Here is a 16,727-nt window from a genome sequence, read left to right on the forward strand (position 1 = left end):
CTTACCTCGGCGAAATTTCTGAGTCCTAGCATCAAGGGGACCCGAGGTAGCAGGGAAAGTCTGACCACAACAAGTGAGTTCCTTTGTGCCGCTGTGCTGCAGCGACCACAGTCCAAAACAGCTTACCTGAGTCGAGTCCAGCCCTGAGAGGGGTACTGCATCATGTTTTCCTGGATTCTTCATCCAAGAGTCCTTGCACCAGCTAAATACACCTACCGGAGTTCTGCTTGAACCTGCAACCCCTGCGAATCAAGGACTGAGGCTGACGGAGGGAAAAGCGACCACGGACCTTGTTCCATTGACCTGACAAGTCCTGTGAAGAATTGGAGTATGGGGGTGGGTTATAGTGGTTCGTATCTGCCCCTAAAATCCCTTTAAACGTTTTGCTAACTTTTCTAAAAACGTTTACAATACTTTGACTTTTGCTATTGCTTGATCGCGCAAGCCTTCTGAAAGTTAGGGACACTTTGGTTAGTTAGAATAACTTGTCCTCTTACCCTTAGTATCGTTCACTGTACACCAGAGACCCTACATTCATTTTTTCCAGCATCACAAACTGTGTCGGAACTTTTCCTAAACCTTTGGGCATAAGGCCCCAGACAATTTAGGGAAGGACTTTTGAAGTTAGATTTAATTCTCCGTGGATCTACAGTGCATAAACTAATCAACTTTCTTTTAGAGGGGTTTGATTGGTATTATGACCTACTCTAGTGACTCTATATATGTAAATTAATATTAGTGTTGTGTGATGCTTCTTTTTCATAGTGTTACTTGGCCATAAATAGATAACTGTATTTATTGACATACTAAGTGTACTTTGTGACTCCCATTGTGTGTACTCATTGTGGACCCTTTACAAGCTCACCACCTCTTGAGACTTTGCCTAGACCTCTCATCACTGCTACCTTGAACTGGTTTGACTACAGCTCCCAGAGTTGTCCCGTCACAATATAGGTTGACCTTCTATACATCTGTCCACCAGGCCAGAGAATAGAAAATCAATCGTAACAGGCACCAATGCAGACCTCTTCAGACACTGACTGGGCAGGCGTTTTTCCAGTCATGGTTGAAGAACTTCCAGTGCAGGATCCCTTGTAACTGGGACGCTTACATTCGTCAGGACGATGACTTATGCCACAAGCTGGCGACTACCGAAGTGCCATTGACAATTCTACCAAGGTAGCTCACTGGTAAGTCCACCTAATGATCCAGGGACACTAACGACAGCTCAATAAGGCTGGATCCTCAGGAACACGTTAAGACTGGTTGGTCCCACCAGTCCAATGGTTGAAGCACCGCATTGGACCTTCGTAAGTCTGGTAGTCCAGCAGGGCTTCACCAGGTCAAACGCAGGAAGGGATGCTGGGCCTCTTCGGGAGTCGCCCACAGATCTTCACTCGGCTGCTCGTCTACACAGGATACTTGACCCCAACACTGATCTGACAAAATGGCAGCAGGGGTCCTCTTCTTATCCTAAATCCTGGCAGGAAGCAATTCCAAGCCCACCAACGGTAAAGATCTGCACCATTTAGTGGTCCAATCGGGGACCAATGTGGTGGGTTTCACTCATGCCACACACCCAGACTGTCAGGCACCACATATGTGGAGTGGGTCCAATCCCGCCACCCCCTGATGTCCTTTTTCCTCTGACACATCCCAACCATGCATACTATTCACGCAGACACATCTCACATCCACCCTGCCTGCACAGAGTCCCCCACCCCTCCCCCAAGCCCCCTTCTTACTTCCATGCCACTGCCTCTTCCTGCCCCCGCTGTGCACAGTAAACGCATGCGTAGTGCCTGACAGGGAGGGGGGGGTCCAACCACATTTTAGCTCACTGCACCCTTCACAGAGGAGAAAAATCCATTTGCATATCAGTATTTGTCCCATCCATAAGGGCAGTCCAGCATCGAAATGCTAGGCAATTCTCCTCTGAACAGGAGTACCACCAGCAACCACAGACACGTGTTTCGACCTTGTTGGGCTTCCTCAGTGAGGTGAAGCTGTGCCTCTCTAAATCACAATGACTTTGAGATTCTCATTCCCAGATGGGGCTAGGCTTTCTAATGTATAGGTTGCCTAAAAGTACTTTCCAGTATCTGTGTTGCTTACTTTAAATATTGTTTATAAGAAATGATTTGATGAACTTGAATGTTACTGACTACTTACGTGTATATCATCTGAGTTTATTATTGAACTGAGTAATGCTTAACAAAAGTCTTAATGTACATAAATGTGAATAAGTGTAATTTTAATACTGTAACTGCCTTAGTGTTTATAATAATATTTTTATAAAAATACTGCGTATAAGTGTATTCTTAACTATAGGTGTGCTCTGAGGTCTTTGTACTTACCTAGAGCCATTCTCCCTCCTAGAGTAAGCCTGCCTGCTCGTCCATTGCTACCAAACCTTTTGGGTAGTTCAGGCAAAACCTAAGAGTTGGGTCCCTGTACACGTAAGAGTGAGTCTTCTACAGTCCTATCATAGGTGGACTTAAGTAAAACTGCCTAGCAAAGACTACACCCCTCAGTTGAAAAATGCCTATTTAAGGCTACAGCCGTCTATTTTATCCATTCAGGCGGTTTCCCTTGCCTGCCATACAGCACTCTGGTCGGGTAGGAAAGCCTCCTGCATGTCCTCATGTATTTAACATTCAATCGACTATATATTGCTGTTCAGTCATGTAGTTTTAAGTTTGGGTAACTACAGGTTTTTTGCGGAATGTGACATTACAATGTATGCTCTTTCCTGGCTGGTCAAGGGTGGAGTGGAGATTAGTCAAATGTTTTTTTTTTCTTCTTTCTTCGATTACCTTGCTTCAATGTGGATCTGTTCTTCATGTTGTAGATTCTTGTTGGGGGATGGTTCTTGAGTGTTTATACCTGTGTTTGTACCTGTGCGGGGTGGTTGGGGGGGGGGGGCGGTGGGGCGAGCGGTTATGAAATATACTGGTTTATTGATGTTTTTTTATGTTTATACTTGTTTTGGAAAATTCGGAATAAATTTGTTCCCAAAAAAAAAATACATTCAATCGCATGTGTCAAACTATGCCTTACTGTTGTAGACCTTACTGGACTTTAATGGGATGCACAGTAGCGCCTGTAGCACAACTATAATTAGGTGCTCTGCCACCAATCAGCAAGGCATTTGCAACCATTCATTTTAGAGTACTCCAATACAATAAAAAGAGGATACATAGTGTAATCGGACCATAAGATGCTTGGGGTTTCTCAGGGACACATCAGTCACGTTTGCTTCCCTGAGGAGGCATCAGATTAGTCTTCACGGGAAAGAATTTAGTAACTGGTCAGCAGAAATGCAAAAATCACAAAGGACCATTGCAATAGTCTGAGTTTAGGGCTTACAAGCCTTGTTTCCAGCAGCCCTGTGCACCAGGTTTAGTGGCCTAATCCCTCAGTTGATAGTTTTTAACTCACATGCCTTGACAAATATAAACCATGATTGTTTTGTTTCACTATGCTACCTGATCAATCGTCCCTGTGACAACCTGGGCATCACAATCAGGCCCTGGCCTGGTTGACCTCCTTACTCTCCGATCGTCCCTCCCAGGTCCAACTGGGGTCCTTTCTCACCACCACCTCTCTCTCCACAGGTGGTGGTCCTCAGGGCTCGCACCCTGGCTTTTCAACCTTTACTTGCCACCTCTGGCCCATCTCGTCTCTACCTTCTCTCCTAACTTTCAGAGTTGTGTGGATGACACTTGGCTCTCCTTCAGGCTCCCCTCAGCTTCCTCTCCTCTCTCGTTCCTGATTGGCTATCCGCGATTCAGGAAGGATGTGCCTCTAACGATCTCTGCCTGTGTAAGACTGTGATCCTTCTCATTCTGCACCCAGGTATTCATCCTTTTCTCACTTTCCCCCAGAAGCTCACTGTCTCCAGAGCCCTGGTTCTCTCTAGGCTGGACTACTGCAACGCCTCTTTTTAAATATGCCTGCCTCTACTCTTCGCCCTATGCAACTAATCCAGAACAGGACTGCAAGACTTGTCCTTGGCCTCCAGCCCAGGGATCGTATCTCTCCATCCCTGAAATTTCGCCACTGGCTCCCTTTGGCTGCAAGAATCAATTTCAATACACAATACCCTCTGTATTGTCCAAAAGGCGTCCTGGGGCCGGGGACCATACTGCATCCAACTCTCTCTTCCTAAGCACTTCCCTTTTTCGAGCCCTCCTCTCTTCCACCTCCAACTCTGAGGGTCAGTCGCTTCTCCAGGCTGAGAGTGGGGGGGTAGATCTCTCTCCTCAGCTGGTGTCTCCCTCTGGAACAGCTTCCCTGCCTCTCTCAAACTTGAGCAGGATTATCTCAGGTTCCAGCAGAAACTCAAGACCGTCCTTTTTGCTTCTGCTTTCTCTCTCTCTCTCTCTCTCTCTCTCTCTCTCTCTTTCTTTCTCTTCTTTCTCTCTCTCTCTTTCTTTCTCTTCTTTCTCTCTCTCTCTTTCTCTTCTTTCTCTCTCTTTCTCTCTCTTTCCCTCTTCCTTCTCCTTATGTGGACAAGCTCTTTTACGACTATTAGCCCCATGCACTGCCTCTGAGCCTTCCGTGCACCAGGGACAGTATCTGCAAACCTACACTCCCATGCCTCCTTTCACTTACTTAAACCGGCCACCTCAGCGGCACTTACTTTAGCTTTGGTAATTTCACTCTCCCTCCCCCTGACACTTCTCCTCTCCGTGTGTACTTGCAACATCTGAATGACACAAGGCCAGGTAAGATTGTTTGTTTTGTCTTCCCTTCCTTGTCTTGTCACGCCTAGAAACACTTGTGTGCATTATAAATGACTTATCATACATTCTTGTCACTTTGTTTTGCCTTTTTCCATCTTCTTTTACCAGATCGCCTAAGCCAGAAAGATGATCTGATTGCACAGAATCTCAATGACAAATTACAGATTTATTCAGAAATGTCAGAAATTAGTGGGATTGAAGATTCATTCCAAGGAGCTCAATCTTTGCTTCTTCGTGCTGAGCCGTTGGAGAGCTTGCAAGGAGAGAGAATCCTGAAAAGTGCAGTTACGGAAGGTAGGGCAGTCTAGTGGTAATTTGTCCTTCTTTGTGCTGCGTGAATGTGGTCCAGCTAGCGGACATTGAATTAGTTTTCACTTCTATTGCCTACTACAAATGGCCCTGTCCAGCATTGCACCAAAGATGCCAGCTATGTGTTAATATGGGTTTCTTATATCAACCCTGGTGGACCGATTTTAGGAGGCTACCCTAGTTATTGTGTACAGGTTCGATGGCCAAAGGGTAAGTAAAAGGGTGATCGGAAACAAAAGGATTTCATCCCAATGTTACCCTTTGAAAGACAAGGGGACCAGCACAGTTATGCTCACTTAGACCCCCCAATCCCCTCCTCCAACTCCAATTTTTCCAGGGATCATGATGGGCCGACTAGGGGTTGCTGGGAGTGCAGTCTTCCGACCTTTGTTCCAGTGTGAGGGATGTAGGGGTTGCAGATTCGAGGATTCTCTGTGTGGTGCAACTGCAATCTCTGTCGAAGAAATGGAGATTCCAGCAATGCTGACCTCTTCAGGACACTTCACCAGATGACGGAAGGAGAGGTCCAGTGATGATCACAGTTTGCAGGGGACTACAGGTGTCCTTCCAGTCACGGCCACAGAAGCTGCTCCGGAACCGATTCCCTTGAAGATGGAAAGTTGGAATTGGGGGAGAAGGTAACTTGTGGCAGAAGCTGGCGACCACCAAAGTTCCGGGCTTGAACACGGAACAGCGACTGTTCTGGTGAGGCAGCCCATGTTGTTGCTGGTCATTCCACTGGGCAGTCTAGGGACATTTCCGAAGGCTCTGAGGGACTACTTTTTCAAAGGTGTTGAGACTTGTTGGTCCCACTAGTCCCTTTGATGAAGCAGCAACTAGGGTCTTCCGAGATCCGTCGGAAGAGAAGGGCTTCACCATGCAGGTTACTGAGTGGTGTTGTGTAACGCTCACCTGATTCCCGTAGAGGCGCCGGTCTTGACTGGGCGTATACCGTATCTTCAAAGGTGATGTGTAACACACGGCTGGCTCTTTGGGCTGGACCTCTGTGCACTGTATGTCTGACTCGAAGGGTAAGATGTCTGCAGATAGAAAATATGGGATTAAGGAACTGGGTTATTGAATGTCTCTCTCTTCTTCCCTTTCTCTTCTCCTGTAGAACCCCAAAGGTTAACGCTCTCATCTTAGGTAAGTGAACGCCATGCTCTCCATCTGCCTCAGGGCAGGGTACTGTAACCAGTTTCTTCACTGGATAAGGGGAGCAGGCCTCTTGACTTCAGAGGACTGCTGTCCGTCGTTTACTGCACGAACGGTAAGTTTCGAGTAATTCTAATGTCTTTAAAGTCTTTAGTAATGATGTTTCTTGTTTTGCAGGGTTCTGGCGATGGCGGATGACGGGCTGAAGTGAGTTGAAGATGGAGCCCGTGATGAATGGAAGCGCCTGGAAGCACGTAAGTAAGCGCTTGTTGCCAGCTTCACGATGCGCTCTAACTGTCTTTTTATTTTGCAGGTACAAGTTCGGAGCGGCTGCAGGGTGCCGGAATACCCACTGGGTTAGATGTGGAAAGGAGTAATGGCACGTGAGTATTAAAGTTCCCCAATGTCTTTAAACGCACCTGGTTTTGTCTTTCAGATGCGGGATGCAGCGCCGAAGGCCTCCGGAGCGTGCGAAGAGTTGGTAAGCTTTTGTCTTTCAGATGCCGGAATGCAGTGTGAAGACCTCCGGAGCGCACGAAGAGTAGGTAAGCCTTTGTCTTTCAGATGCCGGAATGCAGCGCGAGGCGTTGGTGACAGCCGATGGACCAGGTAAGTGAAGAGCTGTCACTGAAGACCGTAATGCTAACCTGTTCTTTCTTGTCTTTATAGGTGTTGCTGAAGACTGGATTCAGGATGGTAAGCCTTTTTCCTTAGGCCCAGGATCAGATGCAGAAGACACGATGAGCGTTCTGCTGCAGAGGATGCAGAATAACGCAAAGCAAGATTCATCCATCGGGTGTGGTTTAAATAGCCTCCTGTAGTGCTTAGGTCCCTCCTTCCACAGCCACGCCTAGGTAAGAAAAGAGTTCCTGCTTTCCAGAAGAGTTCCAGTGTTCTGAATCTAGGGAGTGGCTCCTGCCCCACCCAACAGGAAAAGTAGTTCCAAACAGAAGAGGATCAGAGGCTCAACTGGCAGGCAAGTAAGCAGCATGGTCTGCTGCAGGTAAGTCCACCCAAGCATTATGAGCCCGGCGCTTCCAGCGCTGGGACTGGGCATATTTATGAGCCTGGTGCCACTGGCGCCAGGACTGGGTCCAAAAGGTCCCAATTGGGACTGGTTGGCACTCGGAACCTGGGTTATGGATCTGCTTCCAAGGGAGTTGGGAAAACCCTGACCTTTTGGAAGCAGAGATCATGATATGTTGCTGGGCCACTACCAAAGTAATCCTCTGGTCATCAACAGGCTGCTCTTCTTTGAAAGATTCTTGCCTCCAAAATAGATCTCAAGAATGGCTGCAGGAGTCCTATTCTCCAAAATCCGAGCTGGAACAAGTCCAATCCCATCAATGATAAGGATCTGCACCATTCAGTTGTTATCCAATCAAGGACAACCGGTTTCACATCTGCCCCAGTAGCACACTCTCGCCACCAGTGATGTGGACTGGGACTAAACGGTCCCATCCCCCTTCCTGGGCCACACACACACGTGCACACATCTACATGTACGCATTCGGGCACATACACACGCATCCGCACACATCCGCAAGCACCCACACCCCTGCACACGTCAGCGAAAGCATCAGCTTTCTCAGGCACACATGCATGACATCATAAGGACTTTCCTAACCTGAGAAGGCAGTAAGAAGGTCACACTACAATATCTGGCTATTTTGTCCTTTGACCTCATTCCTGTTCTGGAGTGGCCTGATTTTCCATATATGATGAGCCTTTTTCTGAGAAAAGCTGCTGCTTTCGCTGGCAAAGTGGCGGTCTCTGTGTATGATGGATGTTGGTGACTGGGTCAGTCTGGATCTATTCCAGATCACTGCCAGGGGAATCAATTGCTGGGTAGACGGGGTAGCCAGAAGTTATTGAGGATTGGACAGCCCCAGATCATTTGAATATTGCAGTTCTCCAGCATGGGGTCTGGCATGGGTTCAAATGGTCATGAATATTCCCTGTCGTCTGGCTGGGAATCCTCAGTAAAAGAAAACCTAGTTTCACCTTTGTTTATAAACAGTCTTTATCCTATAAACCAATCACTGAGCTCTGGGTCATACTGCCCCCAGCCAATGGCTGCCCTCTCCCTAAGCCCCTCCTCTGGCAGCCATCTTCAGATTTTTACTGCACGTTCAAGTGTTTGGAGTCCTCATGTTTCACTCTTGGAGCTTTCTATGTTTTTCACGCTGTTTTGCTAGGAAGCACCCATTTTTGTTCAGTCGAGCCCGTGTGCTCCATCGTTTCTTCATCAGATTAACTAGGATCAGTTTTCCGGCATCTTTCATCATCCCTCAAGGGTGGATTCGTTGAGTGTTTCTTCTTGGAAGTTTCCAGAAGGCAATCGGGCCTACACTGCGCTGGATCATGTCGGAGGAGATGGAGGACGGGGCTTCCCTTTTCAAGCTCTGCACCAACTGTGGTTTGCGGAATCTTTTCATAGACGACAAGCATTCCCAGTGCCTTTTATTGTCTTCACCCAAGGCACAGGGAGGTGTATTGCGAGATTTATCGTGGCTTTACCAAGCGCACTATGAAGTATCGGCATGTCAGACTGGCTGTGTGCCTCAACGCCAAGCCCCCTGCGCTGTGTGGGGTCACAGGGGCATGCCTCCTCTGGATCCAGCTAGCCAGAGCGGGCTTCTAAATCCTTTGAGGGTGCTCCATCCATGGGGCTCCAAGACAAGGCCAAGCACCGTGAGTCCTGTTCCGTCGAGGTCGCCGCGCAAGCGGGTCACGCGCTGGTCGGGGCGCTTTCATCTTCTCCAGCGGCCTCGATCTCAAGCCATTGCTCCAGCTCTTCATCGAAGAGAAAGTCGTCCGCATCTATCGAGCTGGTGGCGGCTGACCTGGTCCAGGATACCCCTACGGCAGCCATGGTGGTGTTTCTCCCAGGCCGGAATCTTCGGCCAAGCCAGTGGAAAAGACACTGGAAAAGAGGATGCCGTCTCTGAGCCCAAAGCCGGCCCCTCAGGACCCAAAGAAGAGGAGTGCGGGGGGATTGGAAGACCTCCAGGGCACGGATATTTCTTCTTAAGACGTGGAGGATGAGGGTTCCGTCCACACCATCCCGGAGGACTTTGGAGACGACTGCAACGGCGGGAACGTCGAGGAGGTTCCTGCCAGAGGCGGCAACGATGACCTCTGTGGGAAGGACGACATAGGCACTGAGTCCAGCAACCCTACTCCCCAGGCACCTCCCATAGATCAGTCTTATGAGTTTTGTTTTTTTTTAAACATATTTTATTGGCATTTAAGTGTGGTCAGCATATAACAAAAAGGAAAAGAGAAGGAATTAAGGTCTTGAACAAACAAACAAACGTCTTCATTCAGTGTTATGTCTTCAGAGTCTATATCTGGGCAGAGGTGAATTAATTCTTGAGTTCGGGTGTTGAGGTCGGTCTAGATCAGGGGTCTTCGGGAGTTTAGAAAAGTCAATTCCAGGCATTCCATGGTTTCTAGGGTTTTCATTCAGGGGGGTTTGTGGTCTGCAGTAAAGGGGACATCTCTTAAGAGGGCCTTCCATGATTCAAGGGTGTTGTTTGCTTCGTCCGTTTCATAGTTGGTCCCTTCCTGCCATGCTCTGGTCTCTGCCTCGGTCCACCTCTCCAGTTCCTTAATCCAGCGTTCATACCTCGGACCCCCTGGGGACTTCCAGGCCATTGCTATGGTTCTTTTCGCAAGGATGCAAGATAGGTCCATCAGTTTGACTACATGTGTGTTTGCTTAATCTGGGATGAGCTCCTAATAAGCAGACTTTTGGGTCCCACTCATACCTGATTATGCCAGCGGTCATACAGGTCTGTCTGACTCTGGACCAAAATTTCATTACCTTATTGCAGGTCCAAAACATGTGGATCATATCAGCTGTGTCACTGCTGCACCAGGGGCAATTCGGTGTGGCCTTCTTGTTGAAGTTAGCCACCCGCTGAGGGGTCATGTATGTCCTGTAGAGGATGTTCAGTTGTATCTGCCTGAATCTAGCGTTGCGGGACACCTGTTTAGGGTACAATAAAATTCTTTCCCATTCTTTATCGGTTAGTGTGATGCCCAGGTCTGCTTCCCATCTCTCCTTGAGTGCTGTGCTTTTATGGTTGGGTCTGTCCATAAGTCGGCCGTAGAGCCGGGTCACTGGTTTCCATCCATCCGCTAGCTCGTACATCTCATGTAGCAGCGGATCCGGGGTGGGTCCTTTGGGCCAGCCGTCCCATTTGCTTCTGGCGATCTGTTTGAGCCGATGATACCATAAAAATTGGCCGCTGGGGAGTTCCTCAACCTCCTGTATCAAATCAGTCTCTGAATTTTTCTTCTTCAAACATGTCCCCCCACACATAAATCCCGGCTCTCTCCCAGGTTCTCGCTACCTTTAGGTCAGTCGTGGTCTTGCATGCATCCACTAGGATGGGAGAATTGGGCGAGTATGGATGGCTCAATTGTAGGATGGAGCGAGTTCTGGTCCAGATCTGTCTGCCCAGTTTCACTATCATGGGGACATTCTGTGTCTGCTTGAGTGGGTTCCAGAGTGCTTCCTTAGGAAAAAGATTGGAGGGTATTTGCCTCAGCAGCTCAGACTCGTTTTGTTCATCTTGAAGCCATCTTGTCACATGACTGAGCTGTGCTGCTAAGTAAAACATCTGAAAGTCGGGGAGTTGTATCCCGCCTTCTTTGTGTCACAGCGTGAGAATTGAGAGGAGCAGTTTGTGTCTGGTCGGGCCCCATAGGAAGTCTCTGATTATTTTGTCAAGTGTCTTGAAGAAGTTGGGCCAAATATAGTAACAAATGTTCGTGAAGAAGTATAAGAAGCGGGGGAGAATTAACATTTTTGTGATGGCCGCCCGTCCCATCATTGCGAGTGGCAATTTCGACCAGAATTTCATGGAGCTGCGAAGTCCTTTCAGCACCAATTCGGTGTTGTGATCGTGTGTGAGCTCCGGAGTGTGGTGGATGTTTATTCCAAGATACCGGAATGCTTTGGGTTGCCATTTTATCCCCACTGCTGGTAAATCGGTTATTGCCAGGCCTTTGAGTCGTGCCAGCGGGAATGCACAGGATTTCGATCTGCTAAACTTGATTCCTGAATAAAGTGCGTAGTTGTCAAGGACATCTAGCATGACCTGTATGTTTGCTTGCGGGTCTTTCACATACAAGAGCACATCATCGGCGTATAGGGATATTATGGAGTGTTGGTTGCCCAGTTTGATGCCTGCGTCTAAGAACTGTTGTCTGAAATAAATGGCAATTGGTTCCAGGCCTAAGATGTATAACATCGGTGGTAGCGGGCATCCCTGCCTGGTGCCTCTCTGAATCACCCAGGGCTCCGAGATCATCCTTCCGGTTTTCACTCTTGCCATCGGTGAGTTGTAGAGCACCTTAATCCATCGCACAAAACCCTCTCCAAATCCAAATTATCTTAGCACTTCAACCAGCCATTCCCAGAATATGGAGTCGAAGGCCTCGACGGCGTCGAGTGAGAGAACTGCAAGATCCTCTTCCCTCGTGATGGTTTCCGCCATAGTGTGTTGGAGTCTTCGTAGGTTGGCCGTGGTGTTGCGTCCCGGGACAAAGCCATTCTGGTCATCTTGAATCAGGGTTCCCAGCACCTTTGCGAGTCTGTTGGCTAGGATAGTGGTTAGGATCTTACTGTCATAGTTTAACATTGCTAACGGGCGGTATGAATCGCAGTCGGTAGGTGGTTTGTTGGGCTTGAGCATGGGGATTATGATTGTTTCCTTCATAGTGTTAGGAAGTGTCCCTACTTCATATGCCTCTGTGTAGACCTCATGTAGTATCGGTGTGATGATATCCTCGTAAGCTTTGTAAAATTCGGGCGGGCGGCCGTCGCTGCCAGGGGTCTTACAGGTGGCCAGTGACCTGATGGCCTCCTTTACATCGTGTATAGTGATCTCCGTTTCCAAAGCCTCTCTCTGTTCCTCGGATAGCCTTGGTAGCACAATCTCTTCCAGGGTGTTCTTAATTTCTTCTCTTGGTATTTGCCTGTTGTGGAAATATAGTGTGCAGTAGAACTCCGCAAAGGCGTTGTTAATATCTTGTTGGGACCTGCATATTGTCCCGTTCTCAGTTATGATTTCTGTGGGAGTGTGTCTTGGTTATTCACGTTTACACAGCCAGGCCAGTAGTCTGCCTGGTTTATCTGCTTCTTTATGGGTCTTGGTGGTATGTGTTGCAAAGTCAAATTTAGCTAGCCTGTCCCAGGTTGTGCGGCATTCTCTGCGAATTTCCTGTAATGTCTCTTCCATTTCCGGGGTGGCGACAGTGCGCATGCCTCAAGGTGTGTTATTTCTGCTTCTTGTTCTTCTAGCTCCGCTGTCAGGCGTTTCCGAATGCCTCCAGCCCCCGATATCACCTCTCCCCTTATCACAACCTTCATTGCCTCCCAAAGTGTGCCCCTATCACAAGGGTCAGCAATCTCCTCTTCTTCAAATGAAGTTTCAGTCTCAAAACCTCTGTCTTTTCTCCTGATTTTCTTTTCTTCCTTGTTTCCTGGTTTCTCCTTCTTTTTATGAAGGTATGGATGGCCACAAAAGGACGCCACCGCGACACCGTATAGGTAAGGCGGTGAAAGATCTTCCGTGACCGTCGGATAAGGGGAAAAAGCCAAAGGCACAAAAAAACCCTATTAGAAGATTTCAGGCTGTGATCCGTAAGTAGGCTGGGTAAGCTCACAGGAAAGATAAATGTCCACAGAAACGGAAGGCGAAGGCAGTCCAATGAGCAGGCAAGGTTGGTACACAGGAAGATGAGATGTTCACAAAAACGGGAGGCAGAGGCAGTCCAATAAGCAGGCAAGGTCGGTACACAGGAAGATGAAATGTTCACAAAAACGGGAGGCAGAGGCAGTCCGATAAGCAGGCAAGGTCGGTAAACAGGAAGATGAAATGCTACACAGAAAAAGGGGAGAAGAGAGAGGAAGGAAGGAGGGAAGAGCAGAGCGAGGGCGGATAGAGGAAAGAGGAGGGTAGACGGGCCGAAGGAAGAGAGAGTGAGAGACGGGATGAAAAGGGAAAAGAGAAAGTTAGGAAAGCAAGAAACAGAAAGAGACTACACAGAAAGCTACCAAATGTGGCAAAACAAGCGGAATCAAGGGAGCGTTGCAACGCGTACGCGACCCGGAAGCTGAGGGCTAAAAGCTCCCGGTCGCGTACGCGAGCGGAGAAAGACTAGACCTGCAAGCACGTTGGGGAGAAAAAACGTGACGGCAGGCTCTATGGCGGACCACGTCGATAACGATTCCAGACTCGCCATCTACCCCACAATGTGACAGTCCCAGGTTCATACAGATCCTTTATTGATGTCCATATATTCCTTGAGTTTGTTACCCAGGGCTTCCCTGAATTCTGGATCCGTAAGGGCTGTGACGGGCATTCTCCATGTCGGGATCGGCGGCCTGGGTCCTCTTAATTTCCATTCCATGATTAGTGTTGAATGATCAGAGATCGACCTGCCTAGGTATGCTGTGGCGTCCACCATTGCGGTTTGCTCTCTGTTAATGAACAGATAATCGATCCTCGTGTGGATCTTATGAGGGGCCGAGTAATATGAATAGCTTCTTTCAGTAGGGTGTTGTTCCCTCCAGATGTCGACCAAATCGAGGTGCTCTAGCGCTTCGTTTAGTGCTTGAGTGGCAGCGTTTCGGGGTTGTTGGGTGGGGGGGGGTGCTGATCTATCCAAGTCTCTGTTTCTGTAACAGTTGAAGTCGCCAGCCCATATGAAGGTCCCTTCCCTGTGGTGCGTCATTTCAGCACAGAGCTTTTTGAGGTGCGAGGCGTTTCCATGTTGTGGAAAGTAGGAGTTCACTATACAGACCGCCGTATGTTCAATGGTTCCCCATATTATTAGATACCTGCCTTCAATGTCTGCCTCCGAGCCCAGTAGACAAAAAGGCACATTCGGATTCACCCACGTGAAAACTCCTCGAGCATAGCTAGAGCAGGATGCTCCCTTTGCGGTGCCTCCCTATCGCTCCGCCACTTTAGACAAAGACTCCTTCGACAGGTGGGTCTCCTGGAGGAGTGCATTAGATACTTTCTTTCTTCGGAGATAGGATTGGATCCGATTCCTTCGCAAGTATGATCCCATGCCCCGTACATTCCATGTTAGCACTTTCAGTTGTGTTGCCATTGGGATGGTTTGGTGTACTCCGCGCTTCTGCGGTTGCGGAGTACCCTCGGTGGTTCCCAGAACTCTATTCTTAGCTCTGATCTTGCTTCTGTTCTGTGGTGTTCTCGCCCTCTGCCTCGTCGGTTGCTTTAGTGTGAAGACTTTGTAACTAGAGTAACTTTTAACAAAACTGGAACTGGTGTGCCCTGCGACTGCGTTTTTTCTCGCGGTGCTCAGGCGCTCTCGCGCCGTCCGGTCCCATCCGGGTATCGGGCTCGAGCGGGGTCGGACAGGCAACTGGCCTGACCTGACCTGGTCTGTTCGTGGGGGCTAGGCCCTGTGCCTGGCGTGAGGCCAAGCGAGGGCTGCATCTATTTTGTTGATAGTAGTGTAGATTACCTCCTTGGTTGTAGGTTGCTTTTGATTGTTGCATGTTTGTGGTGAGGCATGTGCCTGTGTGTCAGAAGCTTGGGTAAGTAGATTTCATCATTTACCCTTGGGATAAATCAGTCCCCTCCATCTGCGAGGTTGTTGTCTTCCATCCACATATTGGCAGCTGCTGGGGACTCTAAGAAAATTGCACGGCCCTTGTAATCTGGGTAGACAGAGATTTTGGCGTTGCCACGTTCTATGGGGTCCTCTTCCCTGGAGTGCCTTAGGATGGTTTCTCTGTCCTGGAAATTAAGTATTTTGGCGATTATCGGGCGAGGGTGGGAGCCTGGAGGGGGCTTCTTCTGCAAGGACCTGTGTGACCTTTCGACTGCAAAGCCTTGTGTTAGGTTTCCCGCGCCCATTTCCTGTTGTAGGAGGGCCTCTACATATGCTGTTGTGTTCGAGCCTTCGTCGCCTTCCGCATTCCCAGTATCCTGACATTGCCCCGTCTAGCGTGTCCCTCAGCTTCCTCGGCTCTGGGCTCGAGGATGGCGACCTGCTTTTCGAGATCTGCAACCTTGGTCTTCAGTTCGGTAGTGTCTTTGGTCGTCCCTTTTATGGTTGCTTCGGAGTTCGTCACCCTTTCAGTTAAGTTTCTAGCATCCTGGCGCATCAGTTAGATGTATGTCTTGAATTCATCTATTCTGGAGTCAATAAATGTGCGCAGCGATGCTATAGCTTCCAGTACTTGGGATTGACTCTCAGCGGAGTCCGCGCGGGTTCAGGCGTGTGAGACTGTGGGGTGGTTGGGTTTTTCGGCTTGGTGGTGACGTACATGTCCATTGTGGGGGTTTCGGTTTGCTCCTGGAGGACATGGTTAGTGCTGGGCCCGTCTAGTGTGAGTCGTGGCTCTATTCACGCAGTGGCATGAGTGCTTTGGGTGATTCTGGCTTTTCTTCGTTTATGGACTTTTTGGAGGAGCACCCAATGTTGGGGGTCAAGGATCCCGCACTGGGGGTTGGGATTCCTGTCCCCCTTTCCCTTCAGTGGTTCTCGTAAGTGGGGCGCCGCAAGGCAGTTCGTGCGTTCCCCTGGGTCTGGTAGCGTGCCCCCCCCAGCCTCCTCACCTCAGTGTCTTTAGCTTCTCTCTCCGCGGGACTCAGGAGCGTAGTGGTCCCACCATTGGCGGGGGACCGATGTGCGTCTCCCTGTGGTTTCCCCCTTGAAGTCTCTCGTAGATATGGACTTTCCCGGAGCCGTATGTGCCTTCCAGCGTGTCCCGAGACTCTGTGGTCGGATGCCGGACGAAGCTTTGTCCGGCCGCATGGTGTCCAATATGTTGCGTGTGTAGCCTCACCCTCTTGCGGGGATGGCGCACCGCTGCGTCGCGGCACGGGTCGCAGATGCCAGCGGAGCGCAGCGGCCTCCGGTATCTCTGCGAGGCTCGCGTGTGCCGCGATCGCGGTCCTGGCTCCTCTCTCCTATTGCGGGCGTTGCAGCGGGGCTAGCTGGCTGTTCGGCCTCGGGTGGATGCAGCGTCATGTAGCGGCCGCCATCTTGAGTGTCGGCAGGGACGGGGGTGTAGGGCAGAACGGGCGGGATTGCGGACGTTCTGAGTCTCGGTTTTTTGTCGGAGGGACTGTTCCCCGACGAGCTTCAGTTTCCGCACCACTGTGGTCCAATGTGGCCCCGGAAGTATGTCTGCTCACGGCGATACAGGATCAAGATGCGGCGTCTCGGTCGGAGCTCGGCGCCTCAGCCTCTGTCCACCATGAGCTCCAGGCCACGCCCCCTATATATCAGTCTCATGATATTCTCTCGACTCTCCACACGCTGGTCTCAGAAATTCAGAAGAGGGTGCCGGCAGCGCCGCCTTCCGCTCCACCGGCGACGACCCTGGGTACGCTGCAACAGCACCCTCCGTTCTTTCGTTCCGCGAGTGGGGGGGGCAGGGGGAGTCGGACAGATCTTCGAAGAATTTCGCCAGAGGATCATCCTCTTACTGCCAACCCTCCCATTCCACTACCC

At 49.6% G+C, this 16,727-nt stretch overlaps 1 protein-coding gene across 5 annotated transcripts in view; it reads left to right on the forward strand.

The window, feature by feature from the left end:
• ARHGEF18 (Rho/Rac guanine nucleotide exchange factor 18) overlaps nt 1-16,727 on the forward strand; it is a 1,645,252-nt gene that overhangs the window by 1,347,243 nt on the left and 281,282 nt on the right. For all 5 annotated transcript variants that reach the window (XM_069649229.1, XM_069649230.1, XM_069649231.1 and 2 more), the window contains one exon: nt 4,857-5,042. In XM_069649229.1, the coding sequence (XP_069505330.1) occupies nt 4,857-5,042 (186 nt within the window). The remainder of the gene's footprint in view (nt 1-4,856; nt 5,043-16,727) is intronic.

The sequence above is a fragment of the Ambystoma mexicanum genome, chromosome 1p (genome assembly GCF_040938575.1).
Source record: "Ambystoma mexicanum isolate Mex_15411 chromosome 1p, UKY_AmexF1_1, whole genome shotgun sequence".
In the NCBI taxonomy this organism is placed as follows: Eukaryota; Metazoa; Chordata; class Amphibia; order Caudata; family Ambystomatidae; genus Ambystoma; species Ambystoma mexicanum.